General features: G+C 45.1%; 1 protein-coding gene across 1 annotated transcript in view; it reads left to right on the top strand.

Moving 5' to 3' along the window:
- LOC116336262 (NACHT, LRR and PYD domains-containing protein 12-like) overlaps nt 1-18,772 on the top strand; it is a 31,840-nt gene extending 13,068 nt beyond the window's left edge. Inside the window, exons 6-10 of the mRNA XM_039608990.1 lie at nt 7,653-7,829; nt 9,797-9,970; nt 14,403-14,579; nt 16,600-16,773; nt 17,791-18,772. Of these exons, the coding sequence (XP_039464924.1) occupies nt 7,653-7,829; nt 9,797-9,970; nt 14,403-14,579; nt 16,600-16,773; nt 17,791-17,803 (715 nt within the window). The 3' untranslated portion in view covers nt 17,804-18,772. The remainder of the gene's footprint in view (nt 1-7,652; nt 7,830-9,796; nt 9,971-14,402; nt 14,580-16,599; nt 16,774-17,790) is intronic.
- Nucleotides 18,773-21,634: the final 2,862 nt, after the last annotated feature.

The following is a 21,634-nucleotide window of genomic DNA, read 5'->3' as shown; positions in this document are numbered from 1 at the left end:
GGGGTTCTTCTCCCAAAATACACAGAGAAAGGTTTTTATAACGTCGGGGTTTGACGCCCCCCTCTTGCGTTCTATAACATATTTTTGTATTTCTAAGAACATCATTTGCATCTTGTACAGACAATAATCAATTTTTAGAGCTAAAGTCAGACACAGAAGTTCCTCTTTCTAGCATCTTCTTTCCAAATATGGTGATGATCTCAGACCCTGGAGATCCCCATAGACTTGTCCTCCTGCTGACCCATCTCCTATCGTCTGTTGCTAAGCAAACTCAAATGCAACAGGTTGCACAAGAAGCTGAATACGTTCAGGCCTTCACTCAAGCCTATTTCTAGATTATATGTACTATATGTGTTTTGTAAGCATGTATGCAGTTTTAACCTTAATGCAATGTGTGTGTACAATTATTATGGCTGCTCCTGTAATAAAACGTTAATGTGAGGCCAACAGGTTTTAATGAACATCTTAATGCAGTATCAATGCTGTAAAGCAGTAAAATAATTTCTTCAATTCCACAATACATGCTTCCCTTAGGCAGTATCTTCAGAAGGCATAGCATACATTTTCAATGCTATTCAGATGAAACCCAGCTCTATCTATCCATGAAGCCACATAACACACACCAATTAGTTAAACTGCAGGAATTTCTTAAAGACATAAAGACCTGGATGGCCGCTAACTTTATGCTTCTTAATTCAGATATAACTGAGGTTATTGTACTTGACCCTGAAAATCTTACAAAAATTGTATCTAACCAGAGTCTTACTCTGGATGGCATTACTTTGGCCTCCAGTAACACTGTGAGGAACCTTGGAGTTGTTTTTGACCAAGAAATGCCCTTCAATGCACATATTAAACAAATATGTAAGACTGCTTTCTTCCATTGGCGCACCTCACCCAGGAGGCGCCCAGGAAGGATCCTTGTCAGATGCCCAAACCACTTCAGCTGGCTTCTTTCGATGTGGAGGCGCAGCGGCTATACTCTGAGACCCTCCCGGATGGCTGAACTTCACACCCTATCTCTAAGGGAGAGGCCAGCCACCCTTCAGAGAAAGCTCATTTCCACCGCTTGTAACTGCATTCTTGTTCTTTTGGTCACTACCAACCGCTCGTGACCATAGGTGAGGGTAGGGACATAGATCGACTAGTACATTGAGAGCTTCACTTTTATACTCAGCTCTCTCTTAACCACGACGGACCAGTACAGCGTCTGCATCACTGCAGCTGCAGCACAAATTCATCTGTGGACCTCCGGCTCCCTTCTCCCATGAACAAGACCGCAAGATATTTAAACTTGGGGCAGGAACTCGTCCCCGACCCGGAGTGGGCACTCCACCCTTTTTTGGCTGAGAACCGTGGCCTCAGATTTGGAGGTGCTGATCCTCATTCCCACCGCTTCATACTGGGCTGCAGACCATTCCAGTGAGAACTGGAGGCCATCACCCGATGAAGCCAACAGAATCACGTCATCCGCGAAAAGCAGAGATGAGATTCTGAGACCACCTAAGTAAAAGCCCTCCGTCACTTGGCTGCGCCTAAAAATTCTGTCCATAAAAGTTATGAACAGACTTAGTGACAAAGGGCAGCCCTGGCGGAGCCCATCACCCACCGGGAATGAGTCTGACTTATTGCCGGCTGTGTGAACCAAGCTCTTGCAAAGGTTTTATAGGGATCAAATGGCCAACACCAATTGGCCGGACACTCCATTACTCCCGCAGCACCTCCCAAAGGACACACCGAGGGACATGGTTGAATGCCTTCTCAAAGTCTACAAAACACATGTCGACTCGTTGGACAAACTCCCATGCAGCCTCAAGTATCCTGGAGAGGATAAAGAGCTGGTCCAGTGTTCCGTGACAAGGACGAGAACCACATTGTTCCTCCTGTATTCGAGGTTCGACTAACAGACGAAGTCTCCTTTCCAGTACCCTGGTATAGACCTTCCCTGGGAGACTTTTCTCAGTCGAAGTCAGCAGGGCTCCACCAGAACTATACACAGTACAGGTAGAACACCGCTTTCCCCTCCTGAGTCACCTGACGGTTTGCCAGAATCTCTTCAAGGCAGTCCGAAAGTCTTTTTCCATGGCCTCTCAGAACTCCTCCCACACCCAAGTTTTTGCTTCAGCCACTGCCCAAGCTGCATTCGGCTTGGCTTGTAGGTACCTATCGGCTGCCTGCGAAGTCCCACAGGCTAACCAAGCCCTTCTTCAGCCTGGTGGCTCCCTTCACCTGTGTTCTCCACCATTTGGTTCGGGGGTTGCCACCACAACAGGCACCAACCACCTTGTCGCAGCTCAATGCAGTAGCTTTGGCAATGGAGGCGCTGAACATGATCCATTTTGACTCAATGTCCCCAGTCTCCCTCGGAATGCTGTTGAAGCTCAGCCGGAGGTGTGCCTTAAAAATCTCACAGACTGGGACCTCTGCTAGGCGTTCCCAGCACTCCCTCACTATACATTTAGGCGCGCCGGGTCTGTCCAGCGTCCTCCCCCGCCACCTGATCCAGCTCTCTCTTCAACCCTCTCTTTACCTGAGTATCCAGAGCATACACCTGCAGATCTGGTGATGCAATTACAAAATCGATCATTGACCTGCGGCCTAGAGCGTCCTGGTGCCACATGCACTTGTGGACACTTTGATGTTCGAACATCGTGTTTGTTATGGCCAAACTATGATTTGCACTGAAGTCCAATAAGAAAACACCACACGGGTTCAGATCGGGGAGGCCGTTCCTCCCAATCACGCCCCTCCAGGTCTTACTGTTGTTGCCAGCGTGAGCATTGAAGTCTCCCAAAGGACAACAGAGTCTCCAGGCTGAGCACCCTCCACCACCCCGCCCAGGGACTCTAATAAGACTGGGTACTCCGAGCTTCCACTCAGCGCATAAGCGCAGATGACAGTCAGGACCCATTCCCCGACACGAAGGAGCAGGGAACAAACCCTCTCATCTACTGGGAAGAACCCCAATGTACAGGCAGCAAGCCGAGGGGATATTAGAATACCCACCCCAGACTGAGACAGTCCAGCCCCTCTCCAGGAGACTGGTTCCAGAGCCCAAGCCATGCGTTGAGGGGAGCCCGACAATATCTAGCCAATACCTCTCAATCTCACGCACTAACTTAGGCTCCTTCCCCACCAGAGAGGTGACATTCCATGTTCCAATTGCCAGTCTTGGTAGCTGGGGATCAGTCCGCCAGGGCCTCCGCTCCTGGCCACCGCCCAGCACACAATGCACCCAACCCCTACGGCGCCACTTGTGGGTGGTGGTCCAGCAGGAGGATGGGCCCATGTCCCCCTTTTGGGCTGTGCCCGGACGGGCCCAATAGACTAAGGTTCGGCCACCAGACACTCGCCCTCGTGCACCCTCCCCAGGCCTGGTTCCAGTGCGGGGCCCCGGTAACCCTATCCCGGGCAAGGTAAACTGTTCTCTTGGTGAAATTCTCATAGGGGTGCGATAAAACCTGTCTTTTAATAATACAAAGCGCGGGTAGGTCCACACGGCTTCAGTGAGCACCACATGACCATTGATCTCAGTCACTTGGTCGAAGGCTGAGCGTAGGGTGTCATCACTGCTCCAGTCGGAAATCTCCCGTGCGGGTTATTTCCAGAAGGCAGGTCCTTCCAGGGAGGACCCGCTCCCACCCGCCTCCCTGGAGTCAGTGTCGGATGTCACTGCTGAGCGCCACACAGACACTACACGCTACTAATCATGATCGCATCCCCGCAAACTGACCCAACACATGATGAAACCCCGGCCAATTCGTGCCCAAGATGAGGGGATGCAATAGGCGTTGGCTAAGCACAGCCTTAACTCTATGGGTTTTACCCTTATATTTTAACAGCAGTGGCACTATGAGATATTTGTTGTGCGCATCACCACACTTCACCTCCACCCACTCTGCCTCTAGCAATGCCCCGGGGCAAACCAAGTTTTAGTGCACGAGGGTCTCCCTACACCCTGTGTCCACCAAAGTATGGCGTATACCTCAAGATCTTACCGGAATGCTGTACGTCCCTCCTGGACCGGGGGAGGGTGCTGGGGCACCGCCAATGCGGAACACCTGTCCCACTTCCATCAGAGGGCAATCCCTCCTCAGGTGTCCCGGCTGCCCGCACTTCCAGCACTCCTGCCCCAGCGTCTGTGCCGCTCTCCGTGGCGCAGGGGCAATGTTAGTTGTCTCTGATCAATGGGGAGGAAAGGCGGGAATGAACAGGTTAGTAGGACTCCACACCAGGGCCCATTCTCCTGGTATCGGTGCAGGAATCCGTCGCCTCGGTGCCGGCACCGGGGCTTGGTTGCGCGGTGGCCGGCTGGCTCCTCCCGGCTCCTCTGTTTTGGCGGCCAGGTGATCCTCCGCCAGCGTGACTGCCACCTCCAGCCTTGCCGGTCGATGGCACGGGACCCCCTTAGCGGTCTCCACCAGCAGCCCCTTCACAAACTGCACCAGCATGACTTTATCCACCAGCTGGGCTTCTCCCACCAACTGCCCTGGCTGCAGACACTGCACTGCTGCATCCTCCCCAGTCAGCCCATTGTCAGTAGCATAAACTCAGCCACTTACAACATTTCGAAACACCTTGCTACCATCCTAGCACCTCTTGTGGGGAACACCCCACACCACATCAAGAACTCCACCGACTTCACCAACAAGGTCCAGAAACTTACCCTGGATCCAGATGAAAACATGGTGTCCTTTGATATAGTCTCTCTCTTCACTTGCATACCCACCATGGAGGCAGTGGAGACTGTCAGAAAACGACTACAAGAAGACACCTCCTTGGGAGACAGGACCAACTTCACACCCGATCAGATTTGCACATTGTTAGACCTCTGCCTTACCACTACATATTTCAAATACAACAGGGGTTTCTACAGACAAAAACATGGCTGTGCCATGGGCTCCCCCGTGTCACCTATTGTAGCCAACCTTTACATGGAAGAAGTGGAAAGAAAGGCTCTTGGCTCTTTTAAAGGGAGAGTACCCAGCCACTGGTACAGATATGTAGATGACACCTGGGTCAAAATCAAAACACAAGAAGTGGAATCCTTCACAGCGCACATTAACACCGTGGATAAAAACATCAAGTTCACCAGGGAAGACACAAAGGACAACTGTTTGCCTTTCCTGGACTGCGCTATGCACATTGAAGAGAATGGCAACCTCAACATTGAAGTTTACCGGAAGCCCACACACACGGACCAGTACCTCCTCTTTGACTCCCATCACCCTCTGGAACACAAACTTGGAGTAATTAGGACCCTACACCACCGGGCAGAACATGTTCCCTCTAAGCCTGAAGGGAAAAAGAAGGAACACACACATGTAAAGGAAGCACTCAAAACATACGGTTATCCTAATTGGGCGTTTATAAAGTCAGCAAAGAGGCACAGAAAAGAAGATCAGACACCAGCGAGGGAGGATAAGAAATACAGACGCAATAACATTGTCATCCCCTATGTAGCCAGTGTATCAGAGAAACTCAGGAGAGTTTTCTCCAAGCACGACATCCCAGTGTACTTCAGACCCAGCAACACACTCAGACAAAAACTGGTTCACCCGAAAGACAAAACTCCAAAACACAAACTTAACAATGTGGTGTATGCTGTACAGTGTAGCGAGGAATGCCCAGACCTCTACATTGGAGAGACCAAACAGCCACTTCACAAGCGCATGGCACAACATAGAAGAGCCACCTCCACAGGACAAGACTCAGCAGTCCATCTGCATCTAAAGGACAATGGTCACTCTTTCGAGGATGCCAGGACAGTTGGTGTCGTAAGCCACCGCCTCTGTCCAAAATGTTCAGGACAGATGGTTTGAAAGAGGAGTGAAAGAAGCCATTTATGTCCACTGTGAGCGACCATCTTTGAACAGAGGCGGTGGTTTACGACACCAACTGTCTGCCATCTATAATCTAGTTTTGAGATCCCTTCCCAGACGCCTTAACGCCCACTCACACCCTGGGCCATCAGTCCAGACGCTTTTCTTTCCAAGCTCCTTAGACTATTCCCGCTGGGCCACCACCTGGTCTCAGCACAGCGTTGCCATCTTTGCCAGCATCTGTGCCAACAACTGCGCAGGCTGAGTGGATGGCGCATGGTGTTGCAAGTTCACATATTAGTCAGGCGGCATAGACTGTTGAACAGCGAACTCACAGCTGTCAGCACACATTTGCATCAGCACAACAATAAAAGCACAAAATCTCCCCAAAACGCTCCATCAGCTGATTCATGACAAATGCCAGTTTGTGCTTCATCATTACCCAGGGGTAACTCTGTGATTATTCTCATCCTGTGGGACTGGATTAATCTCACATCATAAATGTTGAGTAATAACTTGACTCTCAAACAGCGTGACTGAAATGCCTTTAAACATCAGTGTTATCCTGCTGATCAAAGTCCAACACTGAGTTTGTAAAAACATGTTTGTGAATCATTTTGTTTGGTTTCATCATATTTCCTCATAACCCTCTGTTGCCTGAACATTTGAATCACATTTAAATTTCCAAAAAAGGACTCCACAGACTTTGGTGAAAATAATGACAGTAGATGTTTGTGTGAAAGTGCTGTAAGCAAATTTGTGTCTCATGTTCTGTCATGGTGCTGGGTCATTGACCCAGCTTTTTGTGTTTTATGATTATTTTCCTCTGTTCTAGTTTCTGATTTTGGTATTCTGTGTCCTCCCCCCTTGTGTCCGGTTCGTGTTCTAGATTTCCTGTTTTATTCTGAAGGTCTGTCTGTTGTCATTGTGTTCTGCTTGTGTCCTTCAGTCATCATGTGTATTAGGATCAGCTGTTCTTCCCTTCTGTGTGTCATTACCCGATTACCTTGTGTGTGTATATTTAGTGGGTGTCAGTCTGTGCTCGTTGTCGGCTCGTCTGCGTTGGTCTGCGTTGGTCTGTGTTTCTCCGCGTTTCTCTGTGTTTCTCTGTGTTCCATGGTGTTTCGTTCGGCTCTCTGCCCCGCACCCTGTTTCGTATGTTCTCAGGTTTGTTATTTAGTTTTCCCAGTTTAGGTTTCTTTAGTCATTTCTCATGCCTCACTGCTTGCTTGCCACTATCCCACCTTGTAAATAAACGTCACTCGAATCATCAGTCACTGCCTGCATTTTGGGTCCTCTTTTCCTCATTCCACAACACGACTGCTGCCCCAGCCGTGACATGTTCTTTCAGTGTTGCACTTTGTAGACGCTCCCTGAGCACTGGTCTCACAGCCAGTTGCACATAGAGCCCAGTGTTGTTAGTCCAGGTCAGAAGGTGACTTGTTGGAATGAAAATGAGCTTGTAGGTTGTCTGCTGTAGTAATGGGATTAGAAAATTGTGCTGTTGGACTTCAATTATGTCCATTTCGTTCCAAATCGACCTTTAAAAGTGAAGCCATTTGGTTCCTTGAATGAAAAGCCCAACTTTTTCAAGTCTTCCTCATGTTTTTATGAGAAATGTGCGACATTAATGTGAAAAATTCAGAGTTTTTTTTTTTCTTCTTGTGTTTGTTTGAAGCTGCTTCCTGTTGGCTTCAGCTATTTGGAGTTTCCATTTTATAAACTTCTACATTCTGAACCTTCTTCAGCTCTAAATCAGATTGTGAAACACAGAATGATTTCAAGAACACACTTTGTCTAATAAACTTACATCTTTCATTGTTTATACAGATTGATGAGCTGTGGTTTGTCAGAGATCAGCTGTGATTATCTGGCAGCAGTGCTGAAGTCCAACCCCTCCCATCTGAGAGAGCTGGACCTGAGCTGGAACAACAAGCTGGAGGATTCAGGAGTGAAGCAGCTGTGTGGTTTTCTGGAGAGTCCAGGATGTGGACTTGAAACTCTGAGGTCAGTCACCATGTTTTAGTTGTGCTGAGATGAATATGATGTGAAAGTTGCCCTGACACTAAACTGCAGACATAAGGCTGAAATTATACTGATCCACACTGAGGATCTTCATGGTAAAGTCTGTTTTCTTATCCTCTGGATTAGTCCATTGACAGTAGCAGAATTATGTTCACATTTCAAACAGTGTAACCCTACGTATTGCCCGCAGCACTCCACAGGATGCCAATCAGCCTGCTGACCTTTCCTAATTCAGAGAGCGGGGACCCTGATTAATTGTGTGCTGTTCTTTCCTACAGTTCTAAGAATAATCCACAGCTGAAAGGTCAAAGGTCACGGCACACAGCAATCTGTGAAACTGAAATGGTTTGGAGCAGGAATTATTGCACATTTCCCAACTGAGACTGCTGCACAGCATGCTGGGTAATGCTAGCTGGTCAGGTATGGGTATGTTAATGGCTGTGAGAGGCTCCATGGCTGGAGAACACTGAAGAAGAGAAAAGAGAGATGGAGGCCACACAGTGACAGTGAAGCAGGCGAAGAGTAATAAATAAAGACTATAATAGCAGACAGGATTTCTTAAGCTGATGTACAAACATGTAGAATGATGGTGGCAGGTACAGAAACAGGTTCATACAGACTGAAGCATGTCTCCATTCCTTTGCATATTCCATATTTGATACTGAGAGTTTCCAGAAGAGCAAACATCAAGCATGCCTCCAAACATGTGACGAGTCAGACTGACATCATTTCTACAGAGAACAGTGTGAGCTCTCAGCGGGTCACTTCAATAAGAAGGACAAACAGTGCAGCAGGAATGACTAAACCCACTAACAGTCTGATGTTCCTGTTGTTCTACAGCGTCATCATTAATGCTGCTCCACCACCATCACTGCAGCTGACTAATGAGCTTCTGTGATGTTATGTGACACTCTGTGACTCAGACTGGAGAAATGCTAAATATCTAACGTGAAGCTAACCTGAGTTTGGTAGTACTGTGTGTGCACAGATGGACTCCACATGAGATCTTCTTTATGAAGAAACTGAAGTTTTTCCAACAGTGGGAACATTTCAGAGAATATCTCAGAGAATATCTGTGAAGCACAAGCTAAACATAATAATAGAAGAAAAGCAAAATAATGATCAAAATCCTGCTCTGAGCCATCGTTTAAACATCACTATGCCTGAGGTTTGTAAAGGCTTCCAAAGACTGCTCACCTCTCAGACTTAGTTAAAGATGCTTGTGCTGATCACAGACCAGCTGACCTGGCGGGTCTCCATGATCAGCTTTGTTTCCTGGAGATAAAGGCTGAGCCCTTTAGAGCTTCAGTTCTCCAGAGCAGTAGGATGGCTGAGGTTTGCAGAAACACAAAAACACAGCAGCTAAAAATAGTTGGGAGCTGCTGATTCCTCAGCTTTCATACTGGATTTGCTTCAGTGTTATTACAATCACTGCTGTAGGAGCTATATTTAGTCACAGCTGATTGTCTTCTTTGAACAATAAGAATGAACATTGTTCTAAAGCATGCTGGTGGTTAGCACTATTGTCTCACAACAAGCTCCTGGGTTCAGTTCCACTATTGGAATGTGAAAAATTCAGAGTGTTTTTTTTCTATTGTTGTGTTTTTCTGAAGCTGCTTCCTGTTGGCTTCAGCTGTTTGGAGTTTCCATTTTCTAAACTCCAATGCGTTCATTGGAGTGTGAATGTGTGTGAATGTTTATTAGTTGCACTTGAGTTTAGAAGTGCTTGTATGAGTGGGTGTGAATGGGTGAATGAGGCATGTTGTAAAGAGCGCTTTGAGTACTCCGGGAGAGTAGAAAAGCGCTATATAAGAATCAGTCCATTTACCATTTACCATTTAAACGTCTACATTCTGAACCTTCTTCAGCTCTGAACAGATTATGAAACACTGAATGATTTCAAGCACACGCATTGTCTAATAAACTTACATCTTTCATTCTTTATAAAGATTGAGGAGCTGTGGTTTGTCAGAGATCAGCTGTGATTATCTGGCAGCAGCACTGAAGTCAAACCCCTCCCATCTGAGAGAGCTGGACCTGAGCATGAACAACCTCCAGGATTCAGGAGTGAAGCAGCTGTGTGGTTTTCTGGAGAGTCCAGGATGTGGACTTGAAACTCTGGGGTCAGTCACCATGTTTTATTTGCGCTGAGATGAACATGATGTGAAAGTTGTGCTGACACTAAACTCCAGGCATAAGGCTGATATTATACTGATCCACAATGAGGATCTTCATGGTAAAGTCTGTTTTCTTCTCTGGTTTAGTCCATTGACTATAGCAGAACAATGTTCACAATTTCAATCAGTGATACTCAACATATGGCCCGCGGCCCACTTGTGGCCCTCGACAGGATGCCGAGTGGCCTGCCGAACTTTCCTAATTCAGAGAGATGATTAACTGTTCTTCCTCACAGTTCTAAGTATCAGACACAACAATGAATAATCCACAGCTGACTCTCTTTAGCAGGTCAAAGGTCAAGGCACACAACAAACTGAAACACTTTGGAGCAGGAATTATTGCACATTTCCAAACTGAGACTGCTGCACGGCATGCTGGGTAATGCTTACTAATGTTAAACTGGGATCCCAGTTTTTGTATAAATATAAACATCTGCAGAATTCTCTCCTCTGAGCTTTGACTTTATGAATGAGTAAATGACTTGGAGCATCGGTCAGCTGGATTCAAACCCAGGACCCTCTGCTGTGAGGCCACAGTGCTAACCACTGTGCCACAGTCATTGCTTGGTTCATTGTATCTCTGGGTAATTGTGTGGATTACTGTCGGCTACCTTCACCTGGTATGTTATTTGCCATGATATTTACTTCTGGTTCATTCGATTAAGACTCATTAAAGTAGATCTGGAACTAACTCTCTGTGCCTACTCTCTGACCGGAGTCCCTGTCCTAGAAGGAGCTATCAAACCATTACAGAGATATCCAGCCTAATAAATAAGGAGAGCTCATTATGATGAACTGAACATGATTCACTGATGAGCAGAATTCAATCCAGCTGTTTGGGGATTGGACTCTGATGGCCAATGATGGTGGAATGGTTTCCCAGCAGTGAGAGGGATTAGGCAGGACCAATGGAGTCTGAACACTGGTGATGGAGATGAAGATAGAGGCTTGGATGGAGCCTGAGTAACATGGGAGACGGAGATGGGGAGGAGGTGGGTTGGAAAAGGAGTCTGCAAGGAGAAGGACAGATGAGCCGTGAGATTTAAAGTATGTGGAGTGGAGGCTGATTGGCCTGCAGAAGGCTGCAGAAAGATGGAGACTAGACCAGTGATGTCAGCAATATGGCAAAGAGGAAGTGATGTAAGCGTAGGTTAGCAACCAAACACCGAGGAAGCTGACAGATGTGTGATTACAGATGTTTGTTATTGAACTTACACATAAGGTTCATTTTTGGCTCAGCTGGAACCTAAAATCTTAAGCTGTGTGAGTAACTGTGTGTTTGTTCATGAAGCAGTTTTCAGTGTGCAGCATCTTATCAAACAGGAGTAGAGCAGAACAATTCTGTATCTTCACTGAGGGTTGGTACCGACTGACAAAGACACGATCAGAGTGAACAGGAAGTCATTGGAGCGCAGTAACCCCAGAAATCACTGATTACTCTGATCAGATGCTGCTGAAAGTCTCTGTCCTGTGTGGCTCCAGCCACCTCAAAGCTGATTGGAAATGAAAGATCACATGTCCCAGTGATCTGGATTTCATTAAAAACATGCTACGCTTAAGAGTTTGGCTGAAATCAGAAGGTGACGTCTGGGAATCGGTTAAAAGTAACTGGAAGAGTTTAAATTCGAACGTGGTGAATGAAATCAATTAAAAACAAAGTATAACAAGGACGTCAACAGATACAAAGAGCTGAATAACACAGGAAGAAGAAAACCTATAAAGTAAAACGGAGTGTGTTAAGAATGAATTATTATTGGGTGAAACTCACAAGAAGTGATGTCAGTGGTAATGTTCGCTCTACCAATCAGAGCAGGCGTGGCAGTAGTTCAGTGTGGTGCATTAAAGGTTCCCTCAGAGAGCTGCTTGCTTATGTTCAGCAGTCTGCCGTGAGATGGTGACACCATCAGCTCCTTTTACAAATCATTGATCCCTTTGAGCTCCAACCAGGAGAGAGGAGGTCATCACAGCATCGTCAGCTAAACAGTGATGAATCTCCAGGCCCTGACAGCTGCCAGCTGACTGTTAGAAACTTTGTCTGGATGACATCATTGACCTTTAACCTCAGTTTATAGTTTGTGGTTTGAAGGATGGTGTTCTGTGCAACTCCTTTTACCGTGGACTCTTGTGCTTCTGATATAAAAAAGGAGATAACTGTGATTTAAATGATTATATTATACTAGACTGAATTATGTACCAACATGTGCAATGAGGGGTCTCCAGATGTGAGACAGACTGTACACAGAGAGATCACTGACAGCAGTAATACATCAGACATATTCCATCAGCATCAGGGCCAAATGAAAGCAGCACAGAGGGAGTGTGGATCGGCTCTGACCTCACTAAAGCTAATATTAATATCCAGGTTTAAGATGACATGAAGGTTCTGGGTCTCTGGATCAGCGGGAAAGACTGCTGTGAGTCAAACTGTGGACCAGTTTGACTCACAGCAGTCTTTCCCACTGAAAGAAGGTGAAGGGAAAGAAGTCTGGAAATGGGAAAACAAAAACCCTGATCATGAAGCTGGTGTGAAGATTGTTCAGTGTCACACTGTGTCCAGATCACGTTCTTATCAGCAGTTTCCACCTCCACAAAAATCCATCATGACTGAATAAACTGAGGTCCAAACTGATCTGGGGGCCAAACCGTGAGCAAACACAAAGATCTTTAATGCAGAAAAGTCCCATAAACGCTGGTTTAGGAGCCTCTGATCTCAGGACCTGCTAAAAATCCCTTGGACTAAAAATAAATGTGATGCAATGAACAGAGGAACGTTCTGGATCACTGGGAATAAAACTCACTGCTACAAGTTCAAAGGTAGAGCTAAACCCAACGTCCCTGACTATAAACTCTTCTTTGGAGATTTGATTGAAGAAACATTTCAGTATAAACTGGACACCATGTATACAAAAACCATGTATACAAATCCCTCAACAGTGCAGAGCGCCGCCACATGGTCAGACATAAATGAGACAGTTTGTCTTGTTTGAATCAGCAGATTTCCTGTCAGGGCTGTGGTTCATCACACCTTACGTTAAAAACACATCCAATGACAGATGAAGATGAAACATGTGCTGCTAGGCTGTTGTAGATCGACTCCAACAAGACAGAAAACACTGCAACATTGAATCCAGTGTAACATCTGTGACGTGCGGTCTCATTAAGGACCGTTTTGGACAGTCAAAGACGTCTGCTCTGGTTAGTAATGAGCATCATTAACACTCACATGTGGAAAACCAAAGTTTTACTGAGCAGAGGATGATCATTAGTGTCTTTAAATATACTTTTGCTGACCCTCAGCAGGAGGAAAACCATCAGACTGAAGACCAACAGTCCTCTTTCCCAGACATTTCGAAGCTTTAGTGGTTCTGATCAGTGTAAACTGTAGATCAGTGTACAAGCTTAACCATGAAAGAAAGAACAGCAGTGAGAGAAGGCACTTAAAAAATTACCTTGATCACCTGTTGAGAGAGAGAAAAAAGAAAACAATGATGCTAACCACCAACAAAGAGAGCTACATACTGAACACAACACCATTGCAATAACCTAGATAAGTGTAGATAACAGTAAATACTAAATATTGAATGTTATTGCGCAGCACAGAAGAGATGTGCTTTGAGGTAACAGCCAAGAAAGGTATACAGTAGTTTGTGTCTATGAGCAACTGTGTGGATGAGCACACTTATATTCAAAAGGTTTCTCCATATAACAATCTGCCAGAGGGTGTGGGGAGCCATAGCCTCATCCCCCAAGGCATGAAGCAGGCATGTACAAGATTTAGGCCCCAGACATCCAGAGGCCAAGGAGGACCAACGGAGTGGCAGCAGCACCACCGTCCTTGAAAGAGCTGAGGAGAGCCCCACACGTGGGGTCAACCAGCAGCCACGGTGCAGAAGCCACAGGGGGCTGCAGTGAATTCAAACAGGCTCTGTGGGCAGCCAGCCACACCAGAGCAAACTGAGCTCCGGACCCAGAGGCCCAAGGTTCGAGGCCCCCCACCACCAGGAGTCAGCCGGTACATACCTAAGTGCCCAGCTTTGCGCTCACGTATGTAGTTTGTCTGCTTTAATAAAGTGACTGGAAAAAGGTGCTGTTGGACTTCAAATATGTCCATTTCTTTCCAAATTCACCGTTAAATTGAAGCCATGTGGTTCACTGAAAGAAAAATGCATGAAATGTGTGACTTTAATGTGAAATTTCAGAGTTTTTTCTCTTGTTGTGTTTGTTTGAAGCTGCTTCCTGTTGGCTTCAGCTGTTTGGAGTTTCCATTTTCTAAACTTCTACATTCTGAACCTTCTTCAGCTCTGAACAGATTATGAAACAGAATAATTTCAAGCACACACTTTGTCTAATAAACTTAGATCTTTCATTCTTTATACAGATTGATGAGCTGTGGTTTGTCAGAGATCAGCTGTGATTATCTGGTAGCATCGCTGAAGTCCAACCCCTCCCATCTGAGAGAGCTGGACCTGAGCGACAACAACAACCTGCACGATTCAGGAGTGAAGCATCTGTGTGGTTTTCTGGAGAGTCCAGGATGTGCACTTGATACTCTGGGGTCAGTCATCATGTTTTAGTTGTACTGAGATGAATATGATGTGAAAGTTGTGCTCACAATAAACTGCAGACATAAGGCTGATATTATACTGATCCACAATGAGGATCTTGGTAAAGTCTGTTTTCCTCTTCTCTGGATTAGTCCATTTACTGTAGCAGAACAATGTTCACATTTCAAACCTTCAAAGAAGAAGAAAAATCACTGCGAAACTCTAAAACTTTATTCCACCTTAAAGTCTGTCTGACATTGAAATTCCAAACCAAAATGGCCGTCTGCTTTACAGATAGCAGTCCACCACAAAACATACACATATCAAACAAAACAAAGAATGATTGGAAAAGAGGAGGAACACTCTGATATTCAGGATTAGAATGAGTTTCATAAAGCAGACTGTGAAGATCAAAGCTGCATTAGAAGCTTACATGAATGAATGAGTGGACATAAGTGGACAGAGATCATCTCAAACACTTCAAATGCTTTAAATAATTAAATTTCTCTTCATTCTTTATTAACTGTGTTAGTTTCTATCAGTTTTCTGTGTAATGAAGCTAACAACATGCTAATAAGATGCTGACCAATAGGTTTCTATTAAAGGTTGTAATTTGTATATTAAAAAGTGCTTTGGCTCAGCAGGGATCAGCTTACAGGTAGAATACAGCTGCTGGATGTGATTAGCATGTCATGGCTATCTACCAAACTGCTAACTGGGGAGTTTCAGGCCATCTATGAATCATTTTTACTAACTGTTTATTCAGCTTAGGCTCACAGGGCTGGAGCCTGTGCCCTAGCTGTCATAGGGCAATAGGCGTGGTCCACCTGCACAGGTGAGCAGTCTTTGACAGGCCCACAGAGAGACAGAGAAGCACTCTCTCACATCCACACCTACAGTCAATTTAGAAGCACCAGTGAACCTAAGCAGCATTTCATTGGACTGTAGGAGAACATCCAACCTCCACAGAAAGGCCCAGCTGACCAACAAGCTTCAACCTACAACCTTCTTGCTATAAGGCACTAGTGCTAACTACTTTTCCCAATTTCAGCCCAAATCCTGCATTTTCCTGTTCCTGACTACAGGCCAGCTGCATGAACACTTTCTCATCAGACACTGCCACCTAGTGGAGCAAGTCTTACTTTGATTTGAAGCTTCAGATTACAGTTAGTTCCTTTAAAAAATGGTGGAGGTGGTGGGGCTACATGACCATCATCACTGAGTACCATAGGACACTTAACCTTTGTTTCCATATGCTGGGAACTTCTGCATCTGCATTCACAACAACGGGCAACAAGTAGAATGGTTTTAATTCTTGTGGACAAAGAAGTGTCACATAAACAAACATTTAAGCCAATATAAGGATGGCAGAAACAACACACAACATCTAATATTTAACCAAAAATAGCTGGGTCAACTTCTATTACTGTTGCAGTTAGTAACATGATTTTTGTCCATAACATTTACACATTCATTACCTCTGCAGGAATCCTCCATTACTCACCCACAATTCTTTGCCATTTGTAGTTAATGCAGGGTGACATTTGCGACCGTAGGTGGTGGCATTGTCCCATTAGCGGAATTTAACTTGTGCCTTTATTAATTATGTTACAAAAGCAGTCCCTCAGTTCCAGTATAGTCTTTGGTCCAGACTGGAACAACTGTGTGCTCAGTTTGAGCTCTCTTCAGTGCTGTGATCTAACAGACCCAGAGGGCCATCACATCACATTTAGAAGCTCCCCTAATGGAGCCACAACACATGTCCAATACATGGAAGAAATGATTCAAGGACTTAGTCACAGAACAGAGATTCAAATCTCCTAAATCAGACTGGCTGCATCGGGACATATAGTCTGAAAACTGCAGTTTCCTGTTTGAAGCTGCTTCCTGTTGGCTTCAGCTGTTTGGAGTTTCCATTCTCTAAACTTCTACATTCTGAACCTTCTTCAGCTCTGAACAAATTATGAAACACTGAATTATTTCAAGCAGACACTTTGTCTAATAAACTTACATCTTTCATTCTTTATGCAGATTGTGGAGCTGTGGTTTGTCAGAGATCAGCTGTGATTATCTGGCAGCAGCACTGAAGTCCAACCCCTCCCATCTGAGAGAGCTGGACCTGAGAGGAAACTACCTCCAGGATCCAGATGTGAAGCAGCTGTCTGATCTTCAGCAGAGTCCAGACTACAGACTGGAGACTCTTTGGTCAGTAGAGTGTTGGAGTGAGTGGGTGGTGCTGTCGACAGTTTTGTAATAACACAGTCAGTATGAAACAAATATCGAGATTGTCCTATAAAGCTGCAGCCTTCTCGGTGAAGCTTTGAGAGGAGAATGGTGACAGGCTTCAGAATTGGACACAAAAACTTCCTGTTTCTTCTTTTTTTTCCCCCACCTTTTCTTTATGAGCTCTCGATCGTGGCTCAAGAGTTGGGAGTTCGCCTTGTAATCGGAAGGTTGCCGGTTCGAGCCCTGGCTTGGGCAGTCTCGGTCGTTGTGTCCTTGGGCAAGACACTTTACCCGTTGCCTACTGGTGGTGGTCAGAGGGCCCAGTGGCGCCAGTGTCCGGCAGCCTCGCCTCTGTCAGTGCGCCCCAGGGTGGCTGTGGCTACAATGTAGCTGCCATCACCTGTGTGTGAATGGGTGAATGACTGGATATGTAAAGCGCTTTGGGGTCCTTAGGGACTAGTAAAGCGCTATATAAATACAGGCCATTTACCATTTACCTTTTTGTTCACCATAGTAAGGGCTGACACGCTGTGATCAAACACTGACTACAGCCAATCAGCTCTCTGAACAAAGCATGCTCCAGACCAATGACTGCATTCATTTCCAAGTTTAAAGCAGTGAAGAACACAGTCTGTAGGCGAGGAAGAATTTAGTGAGACCAGAAGTTTGGATGGAATTCCTCCAGTTAACAGCTGGAAACATTCCATCTGGATTGTTGGGGTTGTTGTTAAAGAGCTCACAGTGGACAGACCAAGGTTATTCTAATGAATGAAAGTCCAAACTAAAGCTAGGAGTGAAAAACATTTTCATGAACTTCAATAAAAATCCAAAGTAAAGATTAGAAAAAGTGAAACAATAATGAGTACTACTACAGTCCCAGCACTGAAGTCCCTGCTGGTCTTTATACTGGATGTGCTGCATCACTGACTGACAGCTGCTGAAGAGTCTCTGGAAAAACCTGTTTATCTCCTTTGCTCTTCCTTCTTCTCTCTGCAGGTTTGGATGGTAAACAGGACAGTGTGTGTGCTGAGAGAGGATGAGCTGTGTCCTGATGATCCAGAGAGGTTGAAGCAGGAGCAGCTTGTGTGTAGAGACGCTCTGACTGGGCCTTGTTACTGTGAGGTGGAGTGGAGAGGAGAGCTTCATCCAGCAGTGACTGACAGAGGAATGAGAAGAAGTGCAGATGACTGTCAGTGCTGCAGAGTGAACTGCTCTGAGAACAGCTCCACTGTCAGACACAATGTAGAGTCCAGCATCATCCCTGTGTGTCCCTCTGGATCTAATAGAGGATCATCAGTATATCTGGACTGCTCTGCTGCTGCTCTGTCTTTCTACAGTCTCTGCACAGTCTCTGTCTGACACTGGCTTCAGAGCCTCCTGGATCAAACTCACCTGGAAAGGCTTTCAAGCACCTTTGAATAATAAACATCATGTTTTTATAAGATAAATATCATGTTTTCATGTATGTGTGCAGATTGAGCCTCAGTGGATGAATCAGTGCTTAATAATGATCAATAAATGTGCTGATTGGAATAAAAGGAATTACTGGGACTGAATTTGTTCCTGCTTGTCTCTCATGTTGATCTGATCCAGACCTGCAGCTTCTGCCCTCTGCCTCACATTTGTCACCCAGCACAGCAGCTTTCCCATTAAATCTCACTTTTCCCACCTCTAAAAGGAGCCTCAGACACACCTGGAAACATGGATCAGAGAAGTGTGACAAGATGAAGAACATCTGGGAGAAAAGACACAACACAAGCTTCTCGTCTGTGACTGAAACCCTAACCGAAACACTCTGGATCCAGAGTGTCTGTCTGGCCTTAAACTCTGATTGCTGTTCGCTGTCTGCGTTGTTTTGTGACAATGACCAGAGGAGTCAACTCTCACTTTGCTAGCTGGGGTGGATTTATTCTCCCATAACTGTTTAAAATAAAAATAAAAAAATAAAAACAGTACAGCGACTTTACTGGACTTCTGCATGAACACAACAAATCTAATTAACAAATATTCTGAGATTGGCTAACTAGCATGTTACAATAAAGTGCTTTACTCAAAAGAGAAACAACAATTCAATTTTATTTATATAGCGCCAAATCACAACAACAGTCGCCTCAAGGCGCATTATATTGCTTTATATTAAAAACTCCCTTTTAACAGGAAGAAACCTCCAGCAGAACCAGGCTCGGGGAGGGGCGGGGCCATCTGCTGCGACTGGTTGGGGTGAGAGAAGGAAAACAGGATAAAGACATGCTGTGGAAGAGAGACAGAGATTAATAACATATGATTCAATGCAGACAGGCCTATTAACACATAGTGAGAAATGTGACTGCAAAGGAAAAACCGGCAGCCTACATTTATTGCAGCATAACTAAGGGAGGATTCAGGGTCACCTGGTCCAGCCCTAACTATATGCTTTAGCAAAAAGGAAAGTTTGAAGCCTAATCTTGAAAGTAGAGATAGTGTCTGTCTCCCGAATCCAAACTGGAAGCTGGTTCCACAGAAGAGGGGCCTGAAAACTGAAGGCTCTGCCTCCCATTCTACTTTTAAATACTCTAGGAACAACAAGTAGGCCTGCAGAGCAAGAGCGAAGTGCTCTAATAGGGTGATATGGTACTACAAGGTCATTAAGATAACATGGGGCCTGATTATTTAAGACCTTGTATGTGAGGAGCAGGATTTTGAATTCAATTCTGGATTTAACAGGAAGCCAATGAAGGGAAGCCAAAACAGGAGAAATGTTCTCTCTCTTTCTAGTCCCTGTCAGGACTCTTGCTGCAGCATTTTGGATTAACTGAAGGCTTTTCAGGGAGTTTTTAGGACATCCTGATAATAATGAATGTTAGTAGTCAGCCTGAAAGTAATAAATGTGTGAATTGGTTTTTCAGCATCACTCTGAGACAGGATATTTCTAATTTTCAAGATGTTGCGCAAATGGAAGAAAGCAGTCTTACATATTTGTTTAATATGTGCGTTGAAGGACATGTCCTGGTCAAAAATGACTCCAAGGTTCCTCACAGTGTTACTGGAGGCCAAGGTAATGCCATCCAGAGTAAGAATCTGGTTATCTCTCTGGCTCTTGACGAAAGCGGTCGCACTTTCTCCCTCTCCCTTCCCTTATCTGTCCTGCTTGGCTTTCTCATGTCTCTGTCTAGTCTTGTCTGCTTCTCTCCCTCTAACCTGGAAGAGTCAGTCTGTTCTCTAAAACCTAAAAGAGGAATTATGGATTTGAACAACTGGTCCCTGAATGCAATTGACACCCTCCTCTCTGAGAAGCCTGGGTCCGGGAGAGCACATTGAAGACATCTATCTTTTGGAACCATGATAACAGGATTCTTGATGATCACCCCGGCTTGGTCCCGGCTTGGCCCCGGCTTATCGAAGATTAAAGAAAGCGGAAACAGCTGTTCAAATACCCACAAGGCTGCCCGCTATGTTGATTGGAATGATGGAGCGAGCCGCAGCTTCTCAGAATGGGCTCATTAGACGTAGCACGGATGACATCTTGGAGAAGCTCGCGGCTGCCGTGAACACTTATGCTCTTTGAGCAAACTGGATAACATCTCGGTGTAGCTGGATAACATCGTGGAGAGGCTCACGGCTCTCCAACGGGAATGGTGAGGAACCAGTGATGGACATTAGACCAACTGTAAAATTAACATGCAGTGGTTCGCACTAAAGAGGGAGGGGTGGCAACTTGCAAGTGACAAATAAAGGCTTTATTTAGGTATCTTATTTCTAAGATTTTCAGGGCCAAGTAAAATAATCTCAGTTTTATCTGAATTATGAAGCAGAAAGTTAGCGGCCATCCAGGTCTTTCTGTCTTTAAGACATTCCTGCAGTTTAACTAATTGGTGTGTGTTACCTGGCTTCATGGATAGATAGAGCTGGGTTTTATCTGAATAGCAGTGAAAATGTATACTATGTCCTCTAATGATACTGCCTAGGGGAAGCATGTATAATGTAAACAGAATTGGTCCTAGCACTGAACCCTGTGGAACACCATAATTGACCTTAGTGTGTGAAGAGGACTCTCCATTTACATGTACAAATTGGAGTCTATTAAATAGATATGATACAAACCACTGCAGCACAGTACCTGTAATACCTACAGCATGTTCTAATCGCTCTAATAGGATATTATGGTCACCAGTATCGAATGCTGCGCTAAGGTCTAGCAGGACAAGCACAGAGATGAGTCCACTGTCAGAGGCCATAAGAAGATCATTTGTAACCTTCACTAAAGCTGTTTCTGTGCTGTGATGAGCTCTGAAACCTGACTGAAACTCTTCAAATAAGCCATTCCTCTGCAGATGATCTGTTAGCTGTTTGACAACTACTCTTTCAAGGATTTTTGATATAAAAGGAAGGTTGGAGATTGGCCTATAATTAGCTAAGACAGCTGGGTCTAGAGATGGCTTTTTAAATAAAGGTTTAACTACTGCCACCTTGAAGACCTGTGGTACATAGCCGATTATTAGAGATAGGTTGATCATATTTAAGATCGAAGAACTGATTAATGGCAGGACTTCTTTCAGCAGTTTTGTAGGAATGGGGTCTAAAAGACACGTTGATGTTTTGGAGGAAGTAATTATTTAAGTTAACTCAGAAAGATCGATTGGAGAAAAAGAGTCTAAATGAATATCAGTGGTACTAAAAGTAGCTGTAGATAATAATACATGTGTGGGATGATTATTGGTAATTTTTTCTCTAATGATAAAAATTTTATTTGTGAAGAAGTTCATGAAGTCATTACTAGTTAACATTAAAGGGATGGTTGGCTCAATAGAGCTCTGACTTTTTGTCAGCCTGGCTACAGTGCTGAAGAGAAACCTGGGGTTGT

The sequence above is a fragment of the Oreochromis aureus genome, linkage group 3 (assembly GCF_013358895.1).
Source record: "Oreochromis aureus strain Israel breed Guangdong linkage group 3, ZZ_aureus, whole genome shotgun sequence".
NCBI classification, from domain to species: Eukaryota; Metazoa; Chordata; class Actinopteri; order Cichliformes; family Cichlidae; genus Oreochromis; species Oreochromis aureus.
Note: the sequence above shows the minus strand (reverse complement) of the source record. Positions and strands in the feature narration are given on the sequence as shown.